Source organism: Ceraceosorus guamensis, assembly GCF_003144195.1.
Source record: "Ceraceosorus guamensis strain MCA 4658 unplaced genomic scaffold IE81scaffold_137, whole genome shotgun sequence".
Lineage (NCBI taxonomy): Eukaryota > Fungi > Basidiomycota > Exobasidiomycetes > Ceraceosorales > Ceraceosoraceae > Ceraceosorus > Ceraceosorus guamensis.
In genome coordinates this window covers 14,329-35,926 of record NW_020290132.1, presented here as the reverse complement: position 1 = coordinate 35,926, position 21,598 = coordinate 14,329, and the positions used below count along the sequence as shown (strand labels likewise).

The 21,598-nt window shown below is 54.6% G+C and overlaps 8 protein-coding genes across 8 annotated transcripts; 4 read left to right on the top strand and 4 right to left on the bottom strand.

The window, feature by feature from the left end:
* Positions 1-5: 5 nt before the first annotated feature.
* Positions 6-718, top strand: IE81DRAFT_42670 (hypothetical protein). The gene has a single exon (XM_025517337.1). The coding sequence runs from the start codon at positions 212-214 to the stop codon at positions 653-655; it is 444 nt and encodes a 147-aa protein (XP_025366352.1). The 5' UTR covers positions 6-211; the 3' UTR covers positions 656-718.
* IE81DRAFT_326797 (hypothetical protein) lies at positions 511-2,045 on the bottom strand. The gene is made up of 3 exons (XM_025514914.1): positions 1,550-2,045; positions 1,375-1,419; positions 511-1,267 (listed from the first exon to the last, which is right to left on the bottom strand). The coding sequence occupies exons 1-3, from the start codon at positions 1,977-1,979 to the stop codon at positions 783-785; spliced, it is 960 nt and encodes a 319-aa protein (XP_025366351.1). The 5' UTR covers positions 1,980-2,045; the 3' UTR covers positions 511-782.
* Positions 2,046-3,901: 1,856 nt separating this feature from the next.
* On the top strand, positions 3,902-5,943 carry IE81DRAFT_353072 (cytochrome P450; the record flags this gene model as incomplete). The annotated part of the gene is made up of 7 exons (XM_025516643.1): positions 3,902-3,967; positions 4,048-4,245; positions 4,319-4,404; positions 4,487-5,080; positions 5,169-5,322; positions 5,381-5,694; positions 5,784-5,943. Coding segments are annotated over 7 exons (1,572 nt in total), but the record flags the coding sequence as incomplete, so codon positions are not given.
* A 1,388-nt stretch (positions 5,944-7,331) lies between these two features.
* IE81DRAFT_350397 (hypothetical protein) lies at positions 7,332-10,226 on the bottom strand (the record flags this gene model as incomplete). The annotated part of the gene is made up of 2 exons (XM_025516532.1): positions 7,332-9,570; positions 9,688-10,226. 2 exons carry the CDS (start codon positions 10,224-10,226, stop codon positions 7,332-7,334), a joined length of 2,778 nt encoding a protein of 925 aa, XP_025366349.1.
* Positions 10,227-12,347: 2,121 nt separating this feature from the next.
* IE81DRAFT_343506 (Clavaminate synthase-like protein) lies at positions 12,348-13,735 on the bottom strand (the record flags this gene model as incomplete). The annotated part of the gene is made up of 4 exons (XM_025515742.1): positions 12,348-12,863; positions 13,030-13,241; positions 13,367-13,468; positions 13,510-13,735. 4 exons carry the CDS (start codon positions 13,733-13,735, stop codon positions 12,348-12,350), a joined length of 1,056 nt encoding a protein of 351 aa, XP_025366348.1.
* A 685-nt stretch (positions 13,736-14,420) lies between these two features.
* IE81DRAFT_42618 (hypothetical protein) lies at positions 14,421-14,839 on the bottom strand. Its single transcript, XM_025517336.1, has one exon. The coding sequence runs from the start codon at positions 14,712-14,714 to the stop codon at positions 14,487-14,489; it is 228 nt and encodes a 75-aa protein (XP_025366347.1). The 5' UTR covers positions 14,715-14,839; the 3' UTR covers positions 14,421-14,486.
* Positions 14,520-16,419, top strand: IE81DRAFT_326795 (Clavaminate synthase-like protein). Its single transcript, XM_025514913.1, has 5 exons — positions 14,520-15,144; positions 15,218-15,269; positions 15,355-15,461; positions 15,551-15,867; positions 15,941-16,419. The coding sequence occupies exons 1-5, from the start codon at positions 14,965-14,967 to the stop codon at positions 16,353-16,355; spliced, it is 1,071 nt and encodes a 356-aa protein (XP_025366346.1). The 5' UTR covers positions 14,520-14,964; the 3' UTR covers positions 16,356-16,419.
* A 1,974-nt stretch (positions 16,420-18,393) lies between these two features.
* Positions 18,394-20,640, top strand: IE81DRAFT_335696 (MFS general substrate transporter; the record flags this gene model as incomplete). Its single annotated transcript, XM_025515452.1, has 8 exons — positions 18,394-18,518; positions 18,690-19,014; positions 19,085-19,347; positions 19,418-19,710; positions 19,785-19,895; positions 19,967-20,294; positions 20,385-20,482; positions 20,558-20,640. The coding sequence occupies 8 exons, from the start codon at positions 18,394-18,396 to the stop codon at positions 20,638-20,640; spliced, it is 1,626 nt and encodes a 541-aa protein (XP_025366345.1).
* Positions 20,641-21,598: the final 958 nt, after the last annotated feature.

Genomic DNA, 21,598 nt, shown 5'->3' with positions numbered 1-21,598 from the left:
CGCGATGCTTCAGCTCAGCGTCTCTTGCTGATGAGTCAGTCGTCTTTGCGCCTATGCTGGACATCTGTCGTAGAGATGGTCAACGTGGCTGGTGGTCTACACGGTGGCTGTCAAGCATATTTGGTGGTACGTTGACAGCCCATTGCCCGAGTCGATCATGGGTCCCCCTGTCTGAGTAACCACCCCCACCCTCCTTCCTCCTGATCCGCTCATGCTCGAATCGGAACAGGATCTGTGCACCTCGCTTGCCATGGTGCCCTTTCGATCTGTCGAGAGTTGGGACGTGACTGGCTTATCGCTCAACCTCAGCCTCAACTTTCTCGGTGCCGCTCGAACGGGAAGTACTTTGCGCATCATCTCGCGCACCACAAATGTTGGCCGAAATGTCGCCAGCATCGCATGTCGAGTCGAGGTCATACCTGTTGTTGGCGTTGCTTCCGCTTCGGCTACTAGTACTACTACTAGTACTACTACAACAAATAATCAACAATACGCAAAAGTCGTGGCGACCGGATCTCATCTCAAATTCAACGCTTTTGCGAAGAGCAGCGGGAGGCAAGAGGTAGAGGTCGCCCAGCAGGAGGATCGAGAGGTGAGAGATGCGTCGACAAGAGGTTTCAAGACTTTTCCGCGCGCGGCTTCGAGCGCTTTGTAAGAGTGTCAGCGAGGGGCGAATGCAGCAAACAAGTGCATCCCTCGTTCTTGATTTCCACGGACATATCTTTGCACAGTCAAAATGCCACGCATTTTTGTCAATGATGGAGGTGGCACGGCACGTCACGTCACGTCTTCTTAGAGCGGCGGTGTCCCACCTGCTCCTGCTCCTGCCCCTGCCCCTTGCTCGCTTCCTGCTCGAGGTACCGGTAGAGCGCGCTCCACTTTTCGTCGTGATTGCGATCCAGCAAATCGCCCGTCCTCTGACTCTGCACATCCACAATAGTCCAAGTAATCTCAGCATTGGCCACTTTTCTTATCCTCTTCTTCTTCTTCTTCTCCTCCTCTTGCTGATGCCACTTGTTCTGCTGCGCATCATGCGCATGCGGATGCCCACCACTCTTGAGGCTGTACATGTCGCAGTCCAGCACAAAGGTGCCGCTCGTGACGCTAGCGATGCGACTGGAGATCAATGCCGTGTCGGGATAGGAGATGCGCGTCTTGTAGTTGTACGTCGCTTTGGAAATGAGCGGGAAAAAGGTTTGACCTGACATGAGGTCGGAGTGAATATTGCGACCCAAGCCTTTGAAGGATTCGAGCGTGCGAAGACAAGCTAATTTTTTTGGATAAAGAGACGAAGAAGGAAGGAAAACCCCTTTCCTTCAGTCTGCACGTCCTTCGATCACTCTGCATACATCACATCGGCTGGGCGATACCCACAAGCAAAGAACAATTTTGGAAAGTTGACGTTGCTCAAATGTCCCACTACAGAGGACGTGGAGCGGGGGGCGGGGGCGGGGGCGGGTCAAGGCATTGGAAAGTTCAGTTCAATAGACTTGCGCATCCATGCGGGATTTGGGATTCGGGATACATCGCAGACGTTTGCAAAACTCACGACGATCGCATTCGGTGTACAAAATAGGAATCTGGACCAGCGAGCGAGTCACGTCGAGTCCCGATTGCGTCATGAGGTGCAGAATGCTTGCTCTTCGCGCTGCATCCGCATCCGCATCCGCATCCGCAGCCTTCCATTCATTCTCTGCTCGCAAGACTGCTTTGTCTGCCTCTTGAGCATCACTGCTGCTGCTGCTGCTGCTGCTGCTGCTGTTCTTGTTCTGACCATTCGAAGCATCTTGAAGCACTTTCAGGTCGCTGCCATGAGTCGGTGTTGGAATTACCTTGGCGGACGGGTCTGGGTCTGGGTCTGGGTCTGACCCTGCCTTTCGGCCTGCGTCGTTCTTGCTGCTGCTGCTGCTGCTGCTAAGAGGGCCCTCTTGAGAACGCTCTGACGACGTCTTGCCCCTCAGTCGCGCAAAAAGCGACATTGTTTGCTCGAGCTTATTTCAAAAGAGAGAGAAAAAAAAGAAAGAGGTCTTGAAGGGAGAGGGGGGGGGGGGGGGATGTGAATGGGGGCATTTGGGCTTCGTCTTTGGCAAACAAGGAAAAGGATGGAGAGGCTCTCGTCGTCTTTTTTTTCTGCGTTCATCAGCAAGTCACACTTTCATCAACGCGGAGCTTTGTGGTGTGTCGACGTGAAATCGCGGTGAAACGAGTCAATTAAGGTGTGATGTGTGATGAGAGAGGCAGGCAGGCTGTGCACGCACGCCCGCATGCATGCAAAAACAATTAAGCGCAGGTGGGCCGATCCGTGATTCTTGATTCAAGATTCAAATTCTGCTTTGCCTAGAACACTCATCACGTGTGAATCATACATGTCAAATACCGTAGTGCATGCATGGCGGGCCTTTGAATTGCAGCAATGCACTCTTGACTTGCAATAAGCCATGCATGCATGCAGCAGGGCGGCGGATCCGCGTTTTTCCCTGTGCGTGTGCGTGTGCGTGTGCGTGTGCGTGTGCGTGTGCGTGTGCGTGTGCGTGTGCGTGATTCCCGATTTGGGATTACGCAGCTCCCCTTCTGATGATTTGAATCGTGAATGTGCAGCTCACCACCATCCAACTCATCAAGACTTTTCAACCCCCTTGGACAAATTGAACCTGCCTGCTACAGTACATGAGCGCGTGACTGCTGGGTCCGGATTGCATTCAACATTCGATTCGCTTCAAGATGGACGGACTCACACTGGCGGGCGGGTGGGGCGGTACGTCGTCTTGTCTTCGCTAGCGTCGCTCGCTCTGAAAGGGGGAAAGGGAATCGCATGTCATCCATCCTACCATGTCGTGCACCTACTCTTCTGACTCGTGACTGTACTTCGGGTAGTCGAGCGGCTAAATGCCGCACTGCCGCAATGCCGCTCTCTGATGAGCTTTCAGCGATCGTGGATGTACCTAACCTACTGGAGCTGCGTATCCATTGTGCGCACGCGACGCCATCGACACTCACGACTGCGACTCTTCGCTGCGTGTGCACCGGCGCAGGCGCAAGCGCAGGCTTGCAGCAGTGGCACCTGCAATCAAGAATCACGCACACCAAACGGGTCTCAATCTACACGCGTACGGCACGAAGGCGAGGACTCGGACTCGGACTCGGACTGGGTGGTAGGTACCGCAATTGAATGGCTTATCTTCTGATCTTGCTAAACAGCACGAGCGCATGGGCTGGGCTGGGCTGGGCTGTGCTGGGCTGTGCTGTGCTGTGCTTTATGGTTCGCAGACACTCAGGCAACGCTACAGTCCGCACACTTTCATTTGGTGCAATAGACACTTGGCACTATGACTACGAACGAGTCTGTTAGCTGCAACCCTGGGCGTCAGTTTGGAGACGTGGCAGTGGCAGTGGCAGTGGAAGTGGAAGTGGCAGTGGCTGGAATTGGAATTGGAACTTGGCTGCACAGATTCCAGTAGGGTGTGCATGGTTGTCCAGGCCGTTTGAGGAGTGTGTAGTCACGAGTGTCGCCAGCCGCGAGCACCTGGTATAAGTTGAGGCTGATCGCCAAAAAAAAAAAGGACCGCAGCAGAGGACCACCGCGTTTGTCTCGAGTTGTGCTGATTCTTTCATTTGTAGACCGCCTACCTCCCAAAAGCTTAGCACAGCACCGAGTCGCAGCTCCTTGATCGAAAGCTGCCTACCGAACTCTCGCTCTCTCTCTCTCTCTCTCTCTCTCTCTCTCTCTCTCTCTTTCTCTCTCTCTCTCTCTCTCTCTAGCTGTATCGCTCGCCCACTCCCATTGCCCCGGCTTGCAGTCACGAGTTCTGACACGATGGCAGACTATCTTCAAGCCTATGCCCCTGCTATCAACGCCACCAACCAGCAGGACTTTCAAAGCGCGTCTGATGCTCGCGGAGGACCTAATCTGCTGGAACTGAGCGTCGCTTCGTGCCTCGCCATCATTGCAGCACTATGGATTCAAAAGGTCAGCAGAGGTGATGCACACGTCTCCTCTCAGATAGAAACTTCGCTCACGTCCGTCCATCCCTTCGCGCGTATGGTTAGGCTCAAAAAGAAGCTGCTTCTGTATACCACACCATCCCTGGTCCTTGGTACGCTCCCTGGACCAGCATTCACCTCATGTACCTGTACTACTTTGGTCACGCTTGGAAAGTGCACGAGGGAATGCACGCCAAGTACGGGCCCATTTATCGTCTCGGTCCTCGTCAGATCTTCATTTCCGACAAAGAGGCGATCAGAAAGGTGAGTGTGTGCAAATGCGTGCCTTGTGTCTCGTCATCCCTACTCCTCACCACTTCAGGCTCCGCTCGGTCAGCTTCTCGTGATCGACGATCTCCGCAAGACAAGCGTGTACTCTGCCGTCGCAAGACAGCCTGAAGAAGCCGGTCTCGTGTTCACAAGGTGCGCTCGGATGCCGAGGGAATGCGTACAGCGATGCTACTAGACTGACTTCTCGCCTGCTCCTCTTCCTCGCTCCATGCAGCGATAAAGACCGCCACCGCGATCTGCGCCGTCTCATGAGCCCATTCTTTAGCATCAAAAATCTTGCTTCGCTCGAGGATCGCTTTGCCTGGGCTTTGCGAAATCTGATCGACGAGTACGATCGCGCTGTGCAAGCTTCTCCGGGTGACAAGATGACCGACAGGGCGATCACTGTAGACTTGTACAACGACGCAGCTCGTATGGCTTACGACATTATCGGCACCACGGGTTTCGGTCAAGACTTTCACCTGCTCGATCCTAACGCCAAAGACTCGGAGGATGCGATGCGCTTCGTAAAGATTCCTTACCAAGGCACCAAGTGGTTCGTGCAACGCTTCGGACTAGCCTTTTTCAAGCCCATCCGCTTCCTTTTCCCACTCGACACCGACCTCTTCCACACGCTCGAAGATCTGGTCTCTCAGCGTCAAAATCTCATCAGAGACGACCCTCAGTCTGCGGCAGACAGCAAAGACCTGCTGCAATGTATGCTCACTGGCAAAATGAAGGCCACCACTCCTCCACGTGCAGCTCCTGCGAAGGACGGCAGCAGACCTCTTGAACGTCGCGAAGTGGTGTCCCAAGGAGTCGAGTTGCTGTGAGTGCCGCAGATGGGCCTTATTCTAGGTCATCCAGGCGTGACTCTTGACACTGACACGAGACGGAAATCGATCCCTGCATGGTAGTCTCGCTGGAGCCGAAACCACTTCCAACACCATTACCTACTGCCTCATGACTCTTCTGAAACATCCCGAGAAGCTCAAGGTGCTCCAGGATTCCATTCCGTCTGTGCCTATCGATGCTGAGCTACCAAGCCACACTGCTTGTCGCGAGAACGAGGTGAGCTTGTGTCGAGCGCGTCTTGTGCGATGTCAACGGGGTCATCTCGGCTCACAAGCTTCCATTGTGGAAACCCTCACAGTATCTGGATGCGTGTATCAAGGAGACAATGCGTCTGTTCCCAGTGACTGGTGAGCTGGGAAGGACGACCTCGCGGGAGCCGGCCACTTTCATGGGACACGTCTTCCCTCCTCGCACCGCCATCTCTGCTTCGCTTCGCACCGTCCACCGCCGTCCTGATTATTGGCAACGACCAGACGAATACATTCCCGAACGTTGGCTTTCGGACGCTCAAGAGCGCGGTATCAAGCCTGCGGACACCAGCGCCTACTTTCCCTTCTCTGCTGGAACGCGAAACTGCATCGGCATGAAGTGAGTGGAGGGGAATGGTGTGCCTTGACGAGAGCGAAACATGTACCCGAACTCAATTGCTCTCACCTCTTCCACCATCCTGCCGACAGCTTCGCATGGCAAGAGATGCGCATCACCATCACCACGCTGCTTGCCCGCTTCTACATTTCCGAAGTTCCAAAGCAGAAGCTCGAGTTTCGTCAATTCGTCACGTTTCAGCTTAAGCTCGGCACTGGCTACCAGGTCAAGCTGACACCTCGAGAGGCCTAGGTAGCCCACACGTGACTCGTTTTGAGCCCCTCCTCCCCCCCCCACGATGTGTGTCTTTGGCTTACTCGGGCCTCAGAGGAGCCCTACTCCTTCCCCCGGATCACTCTCACTCTGTACTGCCATCATCACTCGATGCCACACGTGTTCCCATTTCTATCCTGTCCCATCGCCGAGCTGCAGCTCTTTGCCCCAGCTCGTCAACTGTCTCGCTTTCGAAATTTAGATGTCTTCTATGCTGTCTTCAAGAGTTTCGTGTACGGGGCCATGTTGGTCGATCCGATATTGTGCTAGCGAGCGACTTCCGTGTCCAGGTGCATGGTTTGAACTTTCAATCTCGAAATGGCGGGGCACTCACTCGGGATCTCGTGTGTCATGTGATGGGGATCGGAATGTCTTTTTTCCAATTTTGCGTCCCGGAAATTTCAAAGGCTTGACGAAACGAGCGATTGCTCAAGACTGCAAAGACTTTCAACGAATTTCGACATGCGCCAACGCGCCCTGTACTCGCGCTTGGACTCTTGACTGTAGGATGCGGTCAAAGAGCCAATCAAGTCGTGAGTCGCGATCGAGTTTTTTGAATTGCCGCAGCAGGAGACGGCGCTTTGGGCGTTGCGAAACAAGCTGCACACACTCACACTCTCGGGCGCTGATGCATGGGAAATGGATGCGGCGCGAATTGACCGCGGCGGGGCTCATCATCTTCCGGATGAATCACTGCTCTTCGTCTTGCTCTTGATTGTCAGAGGGGCGACCCTCCAAGGAACCAAGATTGCTCGAGGGAGGGATTCTTGTAGGGTGATGATGGCTTGCTCAAAGTCGATCGATCTGCAAATTGTGAAGCCATTGCGTTAATTCGCGTGCTCATCGGCCTGAAAGCGATGCCAAGCCTCGTTGCGCCTCATGCTCATCGATTCAGAAATAGGTATCCATCAAAGCGGAGCGCCCCGAGACACTTTCAGATTCATCAAAGCAACTCATCAAAAGCTGGATCGATTGCATCGGTGTTCAGCAGTGCCCCCCCCCCCTACCCCCGGTGAGCCTTCTTCCAGACGATTTTGGAAACGTTTGGAATGTGAAGGGGCTTGCATAGCGGTGTTCGGCTCGACCCGCAAGCCAAACAAGCAACAGCATGCTTTCGCGCAGGGCGATCTCGGCCATTTGGGGCTCAAGAGCTGTACTCGACTTGTCCAAGGCCTCTAGCTGAGCTTCAGGCATCGCAGCCAGAGCCGCAAACATCAGCAAGGGTCCTGCATGCGGTGTTCCGCTGCTGCGCTCATTACTAGTGGTACAGATGGTATTGCCCAGTACAAGAGGTGAACTTGGTCAAGCTCCACGTGAGCATCAGCAAAGAACAAAGCAAAAGACAGCCGATCGGAGCGCAGAGAAGATCAGGCGGCCACAGAGATTTGATCTCGAAAGTCGAAGCTGGTGATGGTGAGCATGACGTGCGTACCGAAGGCATCGAGAGAGGTGGCACAAGGCGGAGAGGCGGAACCATCGAGGATCGATTTCCCAGTGGGCGCCATTGGGCCATCGATGTTGACAAATGATGCGCTCGATTGCCTTTCGAAGGCGCTGGGCGATTTGACTTTCTCCTCTGTATCCAAGATCTTCGACACCTCGTTGAAGTTTGGATGGGGGATTGTTGGGACGCATGCGGCGTGCCACGTGCTCTCATTGGGTGCGGACCACAAGGGCGAAGGCGAAGGCAGGGGTACGTCCAAAATCCTCGTGCAAGTGAGAGGCGTAGTGCTGTTCGAAACGGCGATGAGCACATCTAGCAGCACAAATGCAAAGACGGTCCTCCTCTTGCTTTCTGCAACGAGCCACTCGGACCAATTGTTCGGTTCAGAAGGGGCATTGCAGACGCCGCTCTCGACGAGGCCCGCAGCTGCCTCGATGAGGTCTCGCTGCCTGGCGCAAGCGATGGATCTATGTTTCTGACCTCCCCAGAGCTGCGTGAGTATTTGAAAGACGAGCAAAGCTTGGGTCTTTGCCAGACGCTCGAGGTCCATTACGCGGTTAGGATCGGAGTCGAAAAGACGGGTGCGAGCTAGATCTAGCACATCGAATGCAAAGTTTGCCTCCGCCTTCGTCTTGGCTCCCAAGCAGAGCGTCGCTACTTTGCGAGCGCAGAACAAGGGTGGTGGCAAGTAGGGCACCTGCTCTTCTCTCGCGTCGCTTTTCGCCGTTCCGCTGGAAGTCGAGCGATTAGAGCTTGTTGCCATCGGCGAGAATGACTGAGAGCGAGCTTGAGACGCGTGCCGGCGAAAATTGCCGGATGGCAAGGTAGATCCAGGAGATGAGGCGTGGCTGTCCGCTTCTGAGGGATCGGGCTTGTAGAGTTTCGGATGAATGAAAGGCGGTAGCGTGCAGACCAAAGAGGTGATGAAGTTGGCTGCAAGGCTTCGAATGAGGGAGAGCGTGATACCAGCAGTGGACAAGGTGCGCGGAATGGCAAGCGCTCGAGGAGTCTGCCATGTCTGACGCGAAGCAGACGAGCTGGTCTCGGACAATGGCTCGGCGGGATTGGTTCGACCAGCTGATACCTGATGAGCGGCGTTCTGAGAGAGTCGAGGTGACGGATTCATGGCCGGCGCCATGGTCATCGCGTGCGGATAGGGCGCAGAGGCTGAAGGGACGGACGAGGCCATGGAAGAGAAGAACTGATCCAGGCCTTGAGCAACGTCGCCTCGCAGACCAAACGCTGACTGAGACTGTTCGTGTAGATGCGGAGGTGTGGGGACGGTCGAGACACCCGGAGCAATTTGAAGGGCATCTGGTTGCCGCTGCTGCTGCTGCTGCCGACTCTGGTCGGGCGGCGTGGGATGAGAGGTTAAGTGGTTTGAGCGTGGAGAGCGCGAGGATGGCTGGAGCAAGACGAGAGATTGCGGTGCTGGAGACATTGGAATCGCGTCTGAGATTCGAACATCTGGCTCCGAGAAGGCAAAGTGCGGGTTGCCATGAATCGGCGTAAAACGAGACAAGCCGACAGAGGGGGAAGTATTCGACTGTTCGTTGTGGGGGCTAGTGTTCAGGTTTTGCCCCTCGAATTGCATAGCCATCCAGACCGAATTGAAAGCGTTGAAAGCGTCGTCCAACTGCGCATTAGCAGCTGAAGCCTGCGGTAGCAACTGCGCGTGCGGATGCGTGGCAGAATCTCCCAAGCCGCCGCCGCCGCCGCCGCTGCTGGATGCGACGCTTGTGCTCGCTTCAGAATCGCCTCCCGACGCGGATCCAGAGTGTGATCGAGCGTCCTCGCAGAATGAACTTGCGCAGCTACTTGCGCCAGGCAATCCCGTCGGTACCTGCCAGTCTGTTCCAACAAGATCCGACGTGCCTGCACGTAGTGGCAGCAAGCATGCGGCAGGAAGGGCGCCTTCCGTCATCCGAGGTCGCACTTTGCGACGCTCCCTGTCGGACGGCGATGCTCCGCTTGGACCGGCAAAGTATGCACCTTGGCTCGCCTTTCGCTCATTGACGTCAAGAGGCAAGCCTTGAGCGCGAGCACTGGCTCTTTCTTGCTGCTCCCTCAGGGTGCGCATGACCACGGCTAGAGGCCATTCGCATTGTTCTCCGCGCGCAGCGCATCGCCCACAAGAGGGCCGCTGCTCATCGCAATGAACTCTGAGAGGAGAGGCAAGCAGCAGCAATCGTGAGGTCAATACGAAGCCCTTGCGCGCCAACATCATCATCATCATCGTGGAGCGTCTGTCTGAGGAGAAGACATTGTGAAGGACTCACTTGCTGACAGCACATGCATTGCAAGCCCTTCGACGACTCTCTGAAGGGGCAAGCGCACGACGGGCGCATCTCCGCCTGTGCCTATCCCGAAGGTCTTGCCTCGCCCAAGATTTGGGGCAAAAGGGACAGCGGAACTTGCGAAGTTCGCTCGTTTCGGATGCTGCACCCGCATCCGCATCCGCTGTGGACGTCGACGCCAACCCTGTGCTTGACATGGACGTAGCTTGAGATCCTCTAGCCATGTCGACGGGAGCGTTTGCTGAGCTTCCTATCGAAGCAGTAGCAGTGTATGCGGATGCGGATGCGGATGTACCTGGCGCCGACAGAGACGTTACAGGTGATGGTGCAATAATTTGGCTCATCGGCTTGTCTCTGAATTTGCTCTTCGATGGTCCTGCCAATGTACCGGTGCCGGTGCCGGTGCCAGTACTAGCAGAGACGCGCGAGCGGGGCTTCCTGGCGCCGGAGCTGGAGTTGGACTGAGTGGAGCTGATTGCAGCGCCAGCATCCAGCATTTCTAGGGAAGGTGCAGGTGGCATGTGTTGTGGATGCGGGCCACGGGCCAAATGATTCGGCTGGATCATAGTCACTCAGGCAACGAGGATGGGGGGTGGGGGGGGGGGGGGCGCTGCTGCGCGGACGGAAAGTGCAGGCAAAGGCGGAGGTCGTGAATGCTCAAGCTCACAATCACGAATCGAACGTCGGATGGAGAATGAAGTGAGTGTTGAGTGTGGACCTTGAGGAGTGGATGATGGTGGGTGCGGGCAGCGTGACCGTCGTGGCACGGAACGCCTACACAGTGAGTCAGAGTCGGCCCAACGTGAATTGAATGTGAATTTGAATTCGAATGTCTCGGCTGCAATTCGAATGAAGCAAGGCGGGATGCGCTGCAAATCATCATGGAAAGGGTGCATACATGGGCTCGAGTGCCTGCTGGCCGCGTGCCGCAGGTGCAGGTGCAGGTGCAGGTGCAGGTACAGTCGTAAGTAGGTCCTCAAATTAACTCTGACTCACACTCTTGACTCTGACCAGACTCTTGACTGTAGGTATATAATACCTACAGCGCACTCAGACTGAGCGCAGCAGGCGGCAGGCAGTCTGAGTGCGGCACGGTGTGGTACAGGCGGGCCTTATAGCCGCCGATTCAATCAAGAATGATTTGATTGCAAACAACAATTTTCAATCACGCCCTTTATCATTGCCCTAGCTGTTGATCCGATGCAAACGTCTTGAACTCTGACTCATCAGACTGAAATCACGAATCACGAATCTGAATCACAAATGACCGACTTGATTTCCCGCAAGCGCCGATGATGGTTACGCAGTCACGGGTCAAAAGTCGTGAGTGCAGAGTCAATCACAAAAGTCTTTCGCTGAAAGACCATTCAAGATTCAGATTTGATTCTTGATTAAGATTCACTTTCGCCCCTCATTCAAATCAACTGCGCGTCAAGTCGAGTCTTCCTCGCGCAAAGCTTCCAGATTCGGAGCAAAGTGGTCCCTGGCGGAGCCGCTGACACCACGCCATGCATGCACGAATCGTGATTCGTGAATACAGCTGTGGGCTGCCGAGGCTCGACTCTCTTGACTTGACAATTTAACTCGTGACTTTGACTTCAAGCTTGACTTTGAGCCAATCGTCAATCGTGAATCACGAATCAAATGCATGGCCCGTTGCCGCCTGCGGTCACGACTCGTCACGACTGTGACTCTTGACTATAGCCGTTGAAGTCGAGTCAAGTGCTGCGTGGGCATGCACACGGTGCATCAACGTGCAGCGCGCACACACGCACTGCAGCGGAAAGAGCTGATTCAAATTTCGCCACACAATTCGAATTTGAATCGCGAAGAACAAGTCGTGAGTGGATTTGTTTACTTTTACTGCGATGCTCTGATCCAAATCGCATCATCAGGCTGAGACCATCATCAGTTCCGTTGCCTACTCAGACTCAGACTGGGGCAATCAGAATCAAGAATCAAGAATCAGAATCTTGAATCGTGAATCAGAATCAGCAATAGGAATTCTCAACGATTCAAGATCAAGGATTATGATCCGAATCCGATTCGATGCCGCAGCTGGACAATTAATGAATCACGTGTATCCGGCGGATGTGATAATCAAATATGCTCTCGGTTACGCAAAAGCAAGAGACGCGAGCTCAGATTTCAGATTCAAGATTCGTGACTACTCTTTGAATAGTCGTGAGTCTGAGTCAAAAGTGACGATCCACTCCCACAAAACCAAGGAAACCTCTGGTGTCAACATGCTGGCTTGCCTTCCTCACAGTCACGAGTCATGAGTGTTGAGTGTGAGTGTACGAGATTCACATTCAGATTCGCGACACTCGTAGGTTGGCTTGCCAAGCCTCAGTCGTCGCGGTCCGGTTCGTGCGACATGGATAATGAGTAACCAAGAATGAGGCGTCAGGATCAACATCCCAGATTTCAAGCATCGAAGTGCTTCGATGTTCTCTTAAACTGTGGCGACGCAAACAAAAAGGGACCAACATTCAATTCACGTGATTCAATATTCGAATTAGGGTACGGTAGGAGGATACCGGATACTTTGGTTCGGGAACTCTTGACTGGATTGCCGAATGTCATGTTTCGGCCGACGCGAGCACTCGCACTCGCACTCGCACTCGCACTCGCACTCGCACTTAGCGCTCTCCAAAGGCAGTCATAACGCTGCGCTCGCCAGTGTAAGGCTCGCGAGCGTGGGCCCACAGCTGGTTGTCGAGGATGACAGCGTCTCCCTTCTCCCACGACCAGTCGACTTTGCTCTCATCGACTGCGCGGCAAATGTCGGCCACATCTTCTGCAGTCATTTCGCTTCCATCGCCGTAGGAGACGAGGATGAATTGAGGATCAGGTCGACCTGCGAGGTGCGTTCTGCTTCGCAAGTGCTGAAAGTCTTCCAGAGACTTTGGTCCGCCATACTTGCTGGCCCACCACTCGCGCGCAGCAAAGTGGAATGCTAGCGGGCTAGCAAAGAGCGTCTCTTTGCCAGTCAAAGCGTGGACTTGGGTGCCTGGGCAGTTGTAATGTTGGTACACCACCTTGCCCAGATCCTCTGGGCCATCCTTGAACTCCCAGCTGGAGCTACCGCGCTCTTTGAGCACCTCGATGACCTCACTTTCGTCGTCGGTACCGAAGAAATTGGTCCAGCCGGTCGGCTAGAGAGAGAGAGAGAGAGCGAGAGGCCAAGGCCAATAGAGGAATCACGTGAATGCGCGTGCGCGGCGGGCAGATGCTGTTGTGTGTCAGGCACCATCTCACCTCCCCGCACGGGCGCGCGTCGCGTCTGCATGGAAATCGAGGAGCGCGGCAAGCCTCACTTACGGTTGCAAAAGGACCTGGATCGGCTTCCATGTCCTTGTTGGGGTACTGCGGCACTGTCCAGGTGATGCGGACACCCAGCGTGCGCAGCTTCTCTCGCACAGACTCGGATAGGTGGGCCAGCGCAGCCACGCAGTCGAACACAGGCGTGTGTCCACCGGTGGATGCGACTTTGGTCGTGCCCAGCATGATCAGTGCGGGCCAAGACTCCCGGTCTGGGGATGGGATGGGATGGGATGGGATGGGATGGGATGGGGTGGATCAGGATGTATTGAGATCAGCTTCGCTCGAATGGCTGAACAGGCCTCGGAGGTGTCACGTATTACCTCTGCTCACGCACACGTCATGTCATTGTGAGGGGGCAGATAGACGTGTCGCGGGACATTGCTCGCCTCGTAGACGTCTGCCGAGAGGACTGCACGACCCTTCTTGCCAAAGGTGCCTGGTGGGAAGACGGATGGGGAAGGGGAGGTGACCGCACACGAATCAGCGCCTTCACGTAAGAGAGCGGGCTGTCCATCTGCGCGGCGCGAAATTCACCACCATTGTAAGAGTAAGGCGAGCCGATAAGCTGCCGAGAGAGCGAGGAGAATTCTGGAAGAGAGGCGACCGCGTGTGGAAAGAGGGCCACTCCTACACTGTTGAGCGCCGCTTTGGCAGCATCAACCTGGTCGACTTCGAATCGAGGGATTTGAACAGCAGCAGACATGTTGGCGCACTTTGCTCAGTATGTGGGAAAGGGTGTGGGAATGGATTCGTAGTAGGGTAATAGCTATACGCTTTGCGTCGATGAGACGCATCGCCTTTTGAAGGTTCCATGCTAGCGGCTTCTGCGAAACGCAGCACATGTGCAGACCTTGTGACACGGCTGCACGGACGGGGACATGAACAGCCAGCCAGGCAAGGTGGAGTTGGGACTTGAATGGTTTCTCAGCTGCGCGAGACATCCAGCACACATCCTGCGATCAAGTGCTTCCCTTCTCCACAGGACATGGGCCGCTCTGAAAGCCGGCGTCCTGATCGGGAGTGCGCAACGCAGCGCAGCGACCAAATCGTGCGGTCAAGGGAGCACGCGCGTTATTCATCTTGTTAGCGACCGCGTTGGTGAGTTTGTCTCCTTGGAAAACACCTCGAAATGAAGTCACCGCTGTTGTTGGCTCCCAACGATAGGCACTAGCCACTATTCCACGATTGCCGACTAACACTCGTGACTTTGTAAGGTTCTGCATAGCAAGCAAGCAAGTCCTTTGCGCTTTACGCAGGCCCCCTTCCGATCTTTGTCTGATTGCACAGACGCCGAGCGGCCATTTCTCATTTCTGCACGCTCGTCCGCGCATCATCTGCGAGCTGCTGCTGATTTGGCGCGCGCTTTTCATCAGTCAGGCATGCATGCAGGTCGCCTGCATGGCTCGGGCCGGGGTAACATCCGCCCGCGCTTCGATAGATTCCTGCGTCACGATCTACGGTGGCATGGCGCGTGCAACGCAAGGAGACTTCCTCCATTCACTCAACGTGACCCGGCACTGACAACAACCATAGTCGTCGACACTGCGGCTCATTTCGGTCATTCGCTCCGAAACCAAGGCTGGGTTGACAAGTCGGAGGCTGAGGCTGAGCATCACTGCCCTGGAGGCAGAGCCCCCCTCCCGAGATCGAGACCGACGCACTGGTCTGCTATACACGATCATGACATGTTGGCATCGATACACGGCGCCTACACTAGCCTTGCGTTCCCAAGAAGTCTGAGGTTGGTGGAGAGTTGCGCTCCTCGTAGCAGATAGACGGACGACAGACCATTTTGCTTGCTCCTAGATGCCACGCCTTTGCGAACTCTTTATAGAGACGTATAGATTCGGTTTGGCCCTGTGACCAGTCTCCCACGAAGCCAAAAGTTGCGACCTTCACCTTTATTCTCAGTACCTACACAGCCCTGTCAGTATGCCAACTGCCACCCAGCTCGACCACAAAGCTTACATCCCTATCGCCCACCCTGGCGATGATGTCAAAGCTCTCTTCAAGCAATACGGTGCCGTGCGCTTGCATGATTTCAAGTTTGACACCGCCTCCTTCGACAAATTTGTCTCCGGGTTCAACGAGACGACCTTGACCGACTACTCTGTAAGTGCGAGAGGCCTCTGACTGACCTGATTTGGCTTAGCTTTTCTTTGGCTGATGGCTAGGCTGCTTGTAGGGAGGATACCTGGGCAAGACGGGAAGACCAAAGACATCCACGAACACTTTCGGTGAGTACGTCAACGAGGGTGCGTTCCAAGTTTGAGTCACCACACGAAGCTGATCGATGATTCGCGACGATGTCTTACGGTGCAGAGGCGTCGAACGTCCCGCCCAACTTCTACTTTCCGCCACACAATGACTTGTCCTACTTCTACGAGCAGGGCCGCATGCCTGGCATCATCCTTTTCTGCTGTCTGACAGTGAGTGTTCCGTCCGTTTGCTCGTGTGGTATGGATATAACAGAGTAGCTGACATTTTTCCTTTTCGTTCTCTTTTTGCTTTCGTTCAGCCTGCTCTCAAGGGTGGCTACACTCCACTATTCAACGCCCATCACGCTTTCAAGCTTCTTCCCGACGACATTGTCAAACGTATCAAGGGAAGAAAGCTCAGCTACGTCTGGACCATTCCACGCGAAGGCATTGCGGGTCGCATGAAAGTACTGCCCACCTCGTGGAAGAGCTTTTTCGGAACCGATGATCCAGATGAGGTAGCCAAGTTGGTTCAAGATTTGAAGTTTTCTCGACACGAGTACCTCTACTTGGGCGGCGAAGGCGTTTCCAAGGACGAGCCCTCGCATCTTAGACTGTACATGGACGGACCCATGGTGTGAGTGATGGCCGCACACGAATCTTTCAAGGAAAGCGCCCTCGGCTCATGTTGTGCGCTCAAATCTTCGCAGGACCCAGCACCCGACCTCTGGAAAGGACATCATCTTTATCAACCTCGGTCAATCTCCCGAAGCTCGCAAGCACTTTGCCAAGCACTACGCTTCCGACGAAGCCTACCAATCCGTCATCGAGGGGAGTCGCGAATTCTTGACGCTGGATGCTCCCTACGTAGAGTGGGCCGACACGCACGAGCCGATCGAGGCAGACGTCATGGAAGCCATCATCAGCGCATATGAGAGGAGCCGTCTGGATTGGGGTTGGAGTCAACCTAGCGAGAGCATCATCTTTGACAATTTCCTATTTGCCCATGGTCGCGACACTTTTGAAGGCCCCCGTTCCGTCATTACCTCTTTTGGCAACATTGGCGATCACAAAATGCCAGGTCCTGACTGTGTCGCATTCACCACCACTTCCACTGCCGCTTAACAGCTGCACGAGTTTACAAGCCAGAACCAAGCTCATGTTCGCGGTGTATCAATCAGAATTCCCGCAATCGTTGCAGATTTAATGTGACAATCTGCATATTTTTGCGAGAAATTGGGGGCATTTGGCATCTCGATACTGTCTTCTGCGCTCCTCCCGCTCTTCGAATTCAACGCGATCCACTGCTATTCGTGATTGTCGGTCGTCGAACGTGCCACACACGACTTCATAAGCACCTATCAATGCTGAAGCGTCAGTCGTTCAAGGCTGCGCTCATTTCAATGCCTACTTGGAGCGCTGCATGCTTGCTTGCCAGAGGTGGCCTCCAGCTTCCAGCGAGACCAAGCGTGAGCGAGCCACGTAGGTGCACTGCCGCTTCCTTTCGCATTCCGGTCTAGTCGGTGAATGCCGCCCGTACATGGCGATTCGCGAACTTGCGCACACACATGGCGTCGAGCGACGCGAGTGTGTGGATGACGCTTTCAGAACCAGAAGCCTTTTGGTGACAGCGCGATTTTAACCGTGAATCGCAATCACGTGAATGAAGATATATGCACACCATCCACGACTCATGATTCTTGATTGCTCGGGACTTTTTGCTTGGCTCGTGTCTCTCTCTCTCTCCAAGAGATGCGCGTTTTCGGATGAATCTGGTCGGCGTGCATTTCGCATTGCGCGGAGGGCGGCCAAACTTGCAATTCAAAATTGACCATTTGGGCCCGGATTCTTGAAATTCTTGGATGCTGCAGCCAAGTCACGAGTTTGAATTAGCTAGCGCGCTCGGCTTCGGTCGAGGAGGCGCGGCGCTGCATGGGTCTGCTTGCGATGCACGCATGCACCATGCAGCGGCACTATGCCTATGACTGCAGCCGCCGTGCGAGCTGCTGTGCTTTTGGAACGATGAGCACCATAGGGACACAAGTCTGTGTGGGACGGTACGACGGTATGGTGATTAGAGAAAAACGCTAATGATGACAATAATAATCACGAATGCAGCTGATGAGTCTTGAGTTGGCTGCTTGCTTGTCATTCGCACCACCGGTAGGCACAGTCAGAGTATTTGTCAGGTCTAATCAGGTCTGAGCTCCGACACAGTCGTGAGTACAGGATGAGTTGGCGGAAGCAAGCGTCACCTCGTCTCGGAAGAGAGCGGTCTTTGCGTCTGAACTACAAGCAGCAGCACGACCGTCTGTGCCCCCGTCCTCGCATCTCACAAGCACAAGTCACAGTCACGAGTGTCATTCACTCGCGATTGTTGTCCATCTTTCGCCAAATCGACGCAGACCAGGACCGCTGCGTGGACAGCGACAGCTCTGGCCAGATTTCTCCTTTCCAATCGAGCCCGAGCGCTGAAATCCAAATTGTGCGCTCGTCTAGCAGACTTCTAATTTGAAGGCAAAGGACAGTGGGCTGAGGCTTGTCGCTCACGGGGCTTGTGCTGTGGTTCGCGGCAGCGCCATCGCTATCGAGGTGAAGATCGCTGCGCTGCATTTCGATAGATAGATAGGACAGCACCGCATATGCAGCGAGATTTAGTAGAGCAACAAACAGGCGAGGTGGCGGCGGCCCTGACGACCGTGACTGCTGGACAAGCAAGCAAGCAAGCCCGCTCGGACCTGTCGTGCTCCTCGGCGTGGAGTCGTCATTTTACGCAGACACGCGCGCGCTCGGCGACTTTTAGCCTTTCATTGTTCATCCATCCACCTGGGCCCGCAGTCAGTCGGTCGGCCGACTTCGCGCTATGGTCGAGTTGCGAGTTGCAGTTGGCAGCAGCGTCATGCCCAATCAATTGAGTCTTTCCGATACTGTCAAGCTGCGTGTGCAGAGTTTCGCATCGGAAATGTGCGGCTAAGCAGGACCACACGTCGACGAAGCTATAGCAGGGTCCGTCGGTGACACTCGTGACTGATGAAAACCTTTTAAACAACGAGGCTGGGCTCGGAGGCGACAGAAATTGACGTGCTCTCATGTCAACCTTGCCTCGATCCATCCACCCATCCATCCCCAGACCCGAACACCCTTCACGTGACATACACTCATCATGTCCACCGAGAAACCGCAAGAGGTTGCCAGCCAACCCGCAGCGGAGACTGCTGACGATGCCGGCACTTTTGTAGGTAGCAACTCCCCCAGTGGAGGCTCGAAGCGTGGCTCGCAAAGCGAAAAGTCGCCCGAGCATCACAATGGTGGCGATCCGGCCAAAGTCGCAGCACAGGCCATCTCTGAAGATGAAGGCGAGACCGAGTATCCTCAAGGACTTAGGCTGTGAGCGATCGCTTCCCGTCTATGCACACACGCCAATCAAGGCTGATGCGCGCGCGCTCTTCATCTCTACAGATTCTTAATCATGTTTGCTTTGTCGGCCACCATCTTCCTGCTCGCCCTTGACCAAACCATCGTTTCTACCGCAGCGCCGACCATCACGAATCAGTTCAATGCGCTGCAAGATGTAGGGTGGTACGGATCTGCATATTTGCTTACAGCGACAGCCTTGCAGCCCATGTTTGGCCGTATCTACAGCTTCTTCAGTCTCAAATGGGTCTTTGTCATTGCGCTCACCATCTTCGAGATCGGCTCTCTGATTTGTGCCGTCGCACAAAACAGTCCCACACTGATCGTAGGCCGTGCAATTGCAGGTATCGGTTTGGCTGGCGGCTACATTGTGAGGACTTGTTGGTGCGCAGATCGTGCGCTTGCTCTTCACCCCTGACAATCTGCTTCGCTTGCTGCAGGGAATCTTCATCATCATCGCAGCTTGCACGCCCGTCTCGAAGCGCGCCATTTACAGCTCGCTCATCGCGGTCACCTACGGTGGCGGTGCCATCTGCGGGCCGATTCTTGGTGGTGTATTTACCAGCACTGTTACGTGGAGGTGGTGCTTTTGGATCAACCTTCCTTGCGGTGGAGTCATTCTCGCTATGATGATTCTTTCTTTCAAGCCGCCGGTGCGCGTTCGCAAAGAGACGATGAAGCATCTCTTGATCCACATGGACTGGTAAGTGTTATGACGAGGTGGTGAAACGGGGCACTCCTAAAGCTCACAAGCTATCCTCGTTATTCCCCAGGATCGGCACGACTGCGATCTTGGCTTCGGTGATCTGTATTCTTCTCGTCTTGCAGTGGGGTGGTATCACCTACGCTTGGGGAAGCTCGCAGATCATTGGCCTCCTCGTCGGCAGCGCCTTGTTGTTCACAGTCTTCGTCGGAGATCAGATATATCTCGGAGACGGCGCCACATTGGTGCCCCGGGTCTTCAAGTTTCGCTCCATTTGGACCGCCGGCGCTTACAATTTCTGCTATGGTTCTTACTTTTTCACTATCACCTACTTCGTGCCAATCTACTTCCAAGCTGTCAAAGGTAAGTTCATGCAACGGCGCCAGATCTGACACGCCGTACCATTTCCTGACCCTGTTGCGTATTTCGGCTACCAGACTCTACCGCTCTTATCAGTGGAGTGCAGACGATTCCGATGATTGTTGGGGTGGTAATCTTCTCCACCCTGTCGGGCATCATTGTCACAAAGCTCGGCTACTACACGCCTGGTGAGTAGAGGGAAGTCCAGCGGAAGAAATTTGCGCGCTGATCTCTCTCTCCGGCCTGCTTGCTCTCTCAGTCATGATGGTCGCTGCTCTGATGGCTGTAGCAGGCGGAACCCTTCTGCACGAGTGGGAGGTGCACACTGGGCACCCGGCATGGATTGGCTACCAGTTCCTTGCTGGTTCGGGCTCAGGACTTGGGTTTAACTTGGCCTTCGTCGCAGCTCAGACCGTCTCTGGAAAAGATACGGATGCCGGCACTACCATCGTCATCTTCTTGCAGACGCTCGGTGGAACGCTGATGACTAGTATCGCTCAAAGCATCTACCAGAACACCCTCAAGACCCAAATCAGTAGCATTCCTGGCGGACCCGATGCGCTCACTGTCATCGAAGCTGGTGTCAGGTAAGTGCCCGACCGAGCGGACAGGTCCAAGAGCTTTCAGAGCGTGTTGAGGGCTAAACATTCTCATTTCGCCGAAATTATTGTTCACAGTGGTTGGAGAACTGTCGTGCCGGCAATGTTCCTCGAAGCGGTCGCAGAGGCCCAGAATACTGCCGTCACAAACGCATTCGTTTGCGCTATTGCCGCTCGTGAGTCCATGTCACCTCGGGATCGAATTTGTGCTTGGCTCGCATCAGCGTGTTGACAAGAATGCTTTGCTGCAGCTGCCTTGGCTTTCATCATGACTGCTGGAATCGAGTGGAAGTCCATCAGGGGAGGTCAAGAAGTGCCTGTCGGCGGTGCTTAGCTCGCTCTCACGATCGAGATTTTTCTCTGGGCTGCAAGGTGTTCGTTCGCTCGTTCGACTCAGAATCTTCCTGTTAGTTGCGACCCACTGCCTTCTACTCAAACGTAATGAGAACCTGATTAGAGATACTTGCGCCCGATTCGTTCTTTGTACGCGATGTTCGACTTGGTGACCTTTCTCAGCTCATGGAATTCTCTGTCCGGCGATTGTATTCCGCAAGAGATCCTCCGTCGCACCGAAGCTGTATGAAGCGCACAGTCTCCCTCGATGCTCAAGGCAGCTGAGCGGTTCGTATAGCGCACAGACCTCTATCTTGTGCATGTATACGAGTCTTTTCCCCCTCTCTCAGTCAAGGCCCCACTCGATGCGAATTTGCTCTCTTCTCACAACAAGCTATGTCGTGACCGTCGTGAACATTCTTCTGAATTCTCAATGTCCGTGAGCGTGCCGATCGCAAAATCGGTCAGCACCTCAAAAACTTAGTGTTTTGATTGTTCTCGACTTCTGGGCCACTTGGAGTTTGGAGCGGGGCACACTCTGCCTACACGGATTATAATCCGAGTAAAACGACGCTCGCCCGACTCTTGCGTAGCCTCGCCTCTTCCGCTCCCCGTCTTCTCTCAAAGGCCCAGCGCATAGTAGGTTGCAGCGCTCAAAGCGGTGACTGCGTTCGCTATCGAACCTCCTCCGATGCTTTTCGCAATGCGAAAATGCGGCTTTACAACACCTCAGGACGGGCTACCTCAGCCATCCGGCTGGTGTGTCAGTGTGCAGGCTGTGCCCTGCAATGCTCTCGCTCTACTATTGTGGAGGCGCGATTGTTCCTCGCTAGGCGAAAGAAGACAAAGCGTTTGTCAGCCGTATGTCTCACTTGCGGGACGTGAGGCACATCATCTCTTGCCAATGGCGTCACCTCAATCCACTACTGATGCCCGCAACGACTTTACGCCTGAAACTG

Excerpts from the sequence above, each read along its gene's own strand:
- IE81DRAFT_326797 (XM_025514914.1), bottom strand. The coding sequence starts at position 1,979 with ATGTCGCTTTTTGCGCGACTGAGGGGCAAGACGTCGTCAGAGCGTTCT. Across the intron at positions 1,420-1,549 it reads GTACACCGAATGCGATCGTC|TGGGACATTTGAGCAACGTC; the intron begins GTGAGTTTTGCA and ends CGTCCTCTGTAG. Across the intron at positions 1,268-1,374 it reads TCCAAAATTGTTCTTTGCTT|CTTGTCTTCGCACGCTCGAA; the intron begins GTGGGTATCGCC and ends CAAAAAAATTAG.
- IE81DRAFT_42618 (XM_025517336.1), bottom strand. The coding sequence starts at position 14,714 with ATGATCGTGTATAGCAGACCAGTGCGTCGGTCTCGATCTCGGGAGGGG.
- IE81DRAFT_42670 (XM_025517337.1), top strand. The coding sequence starts at position 212 with ATGCTCGAATCGGAACAGGATCTGTGCACCTCGCTTGCCATGGTGCCC.
- IE81DRAFT_326795 (XM_025514913.1), top strand. The coding sequence starts at position 14,965 with ATGCCAACTGCCACCCAGCTCGACCACAAAGCTTACATCCCTATCGCC. Across the intron at positions 15,145-15,217 it reads CGACCTTGACCGACTACTCT|GGAGGATACCTGGGCAAGAC; the intron begins GTAAGTGCGAGA and ends GGCTGCTTGTAG. Across the intron at positions 15,868-15,940 it reads TACATGGACGGACCCATGGT|GACCCAGCACCCGACCTCTG; the intron begins GTGAGTGATGGC and ends AAATCTTCGCAG.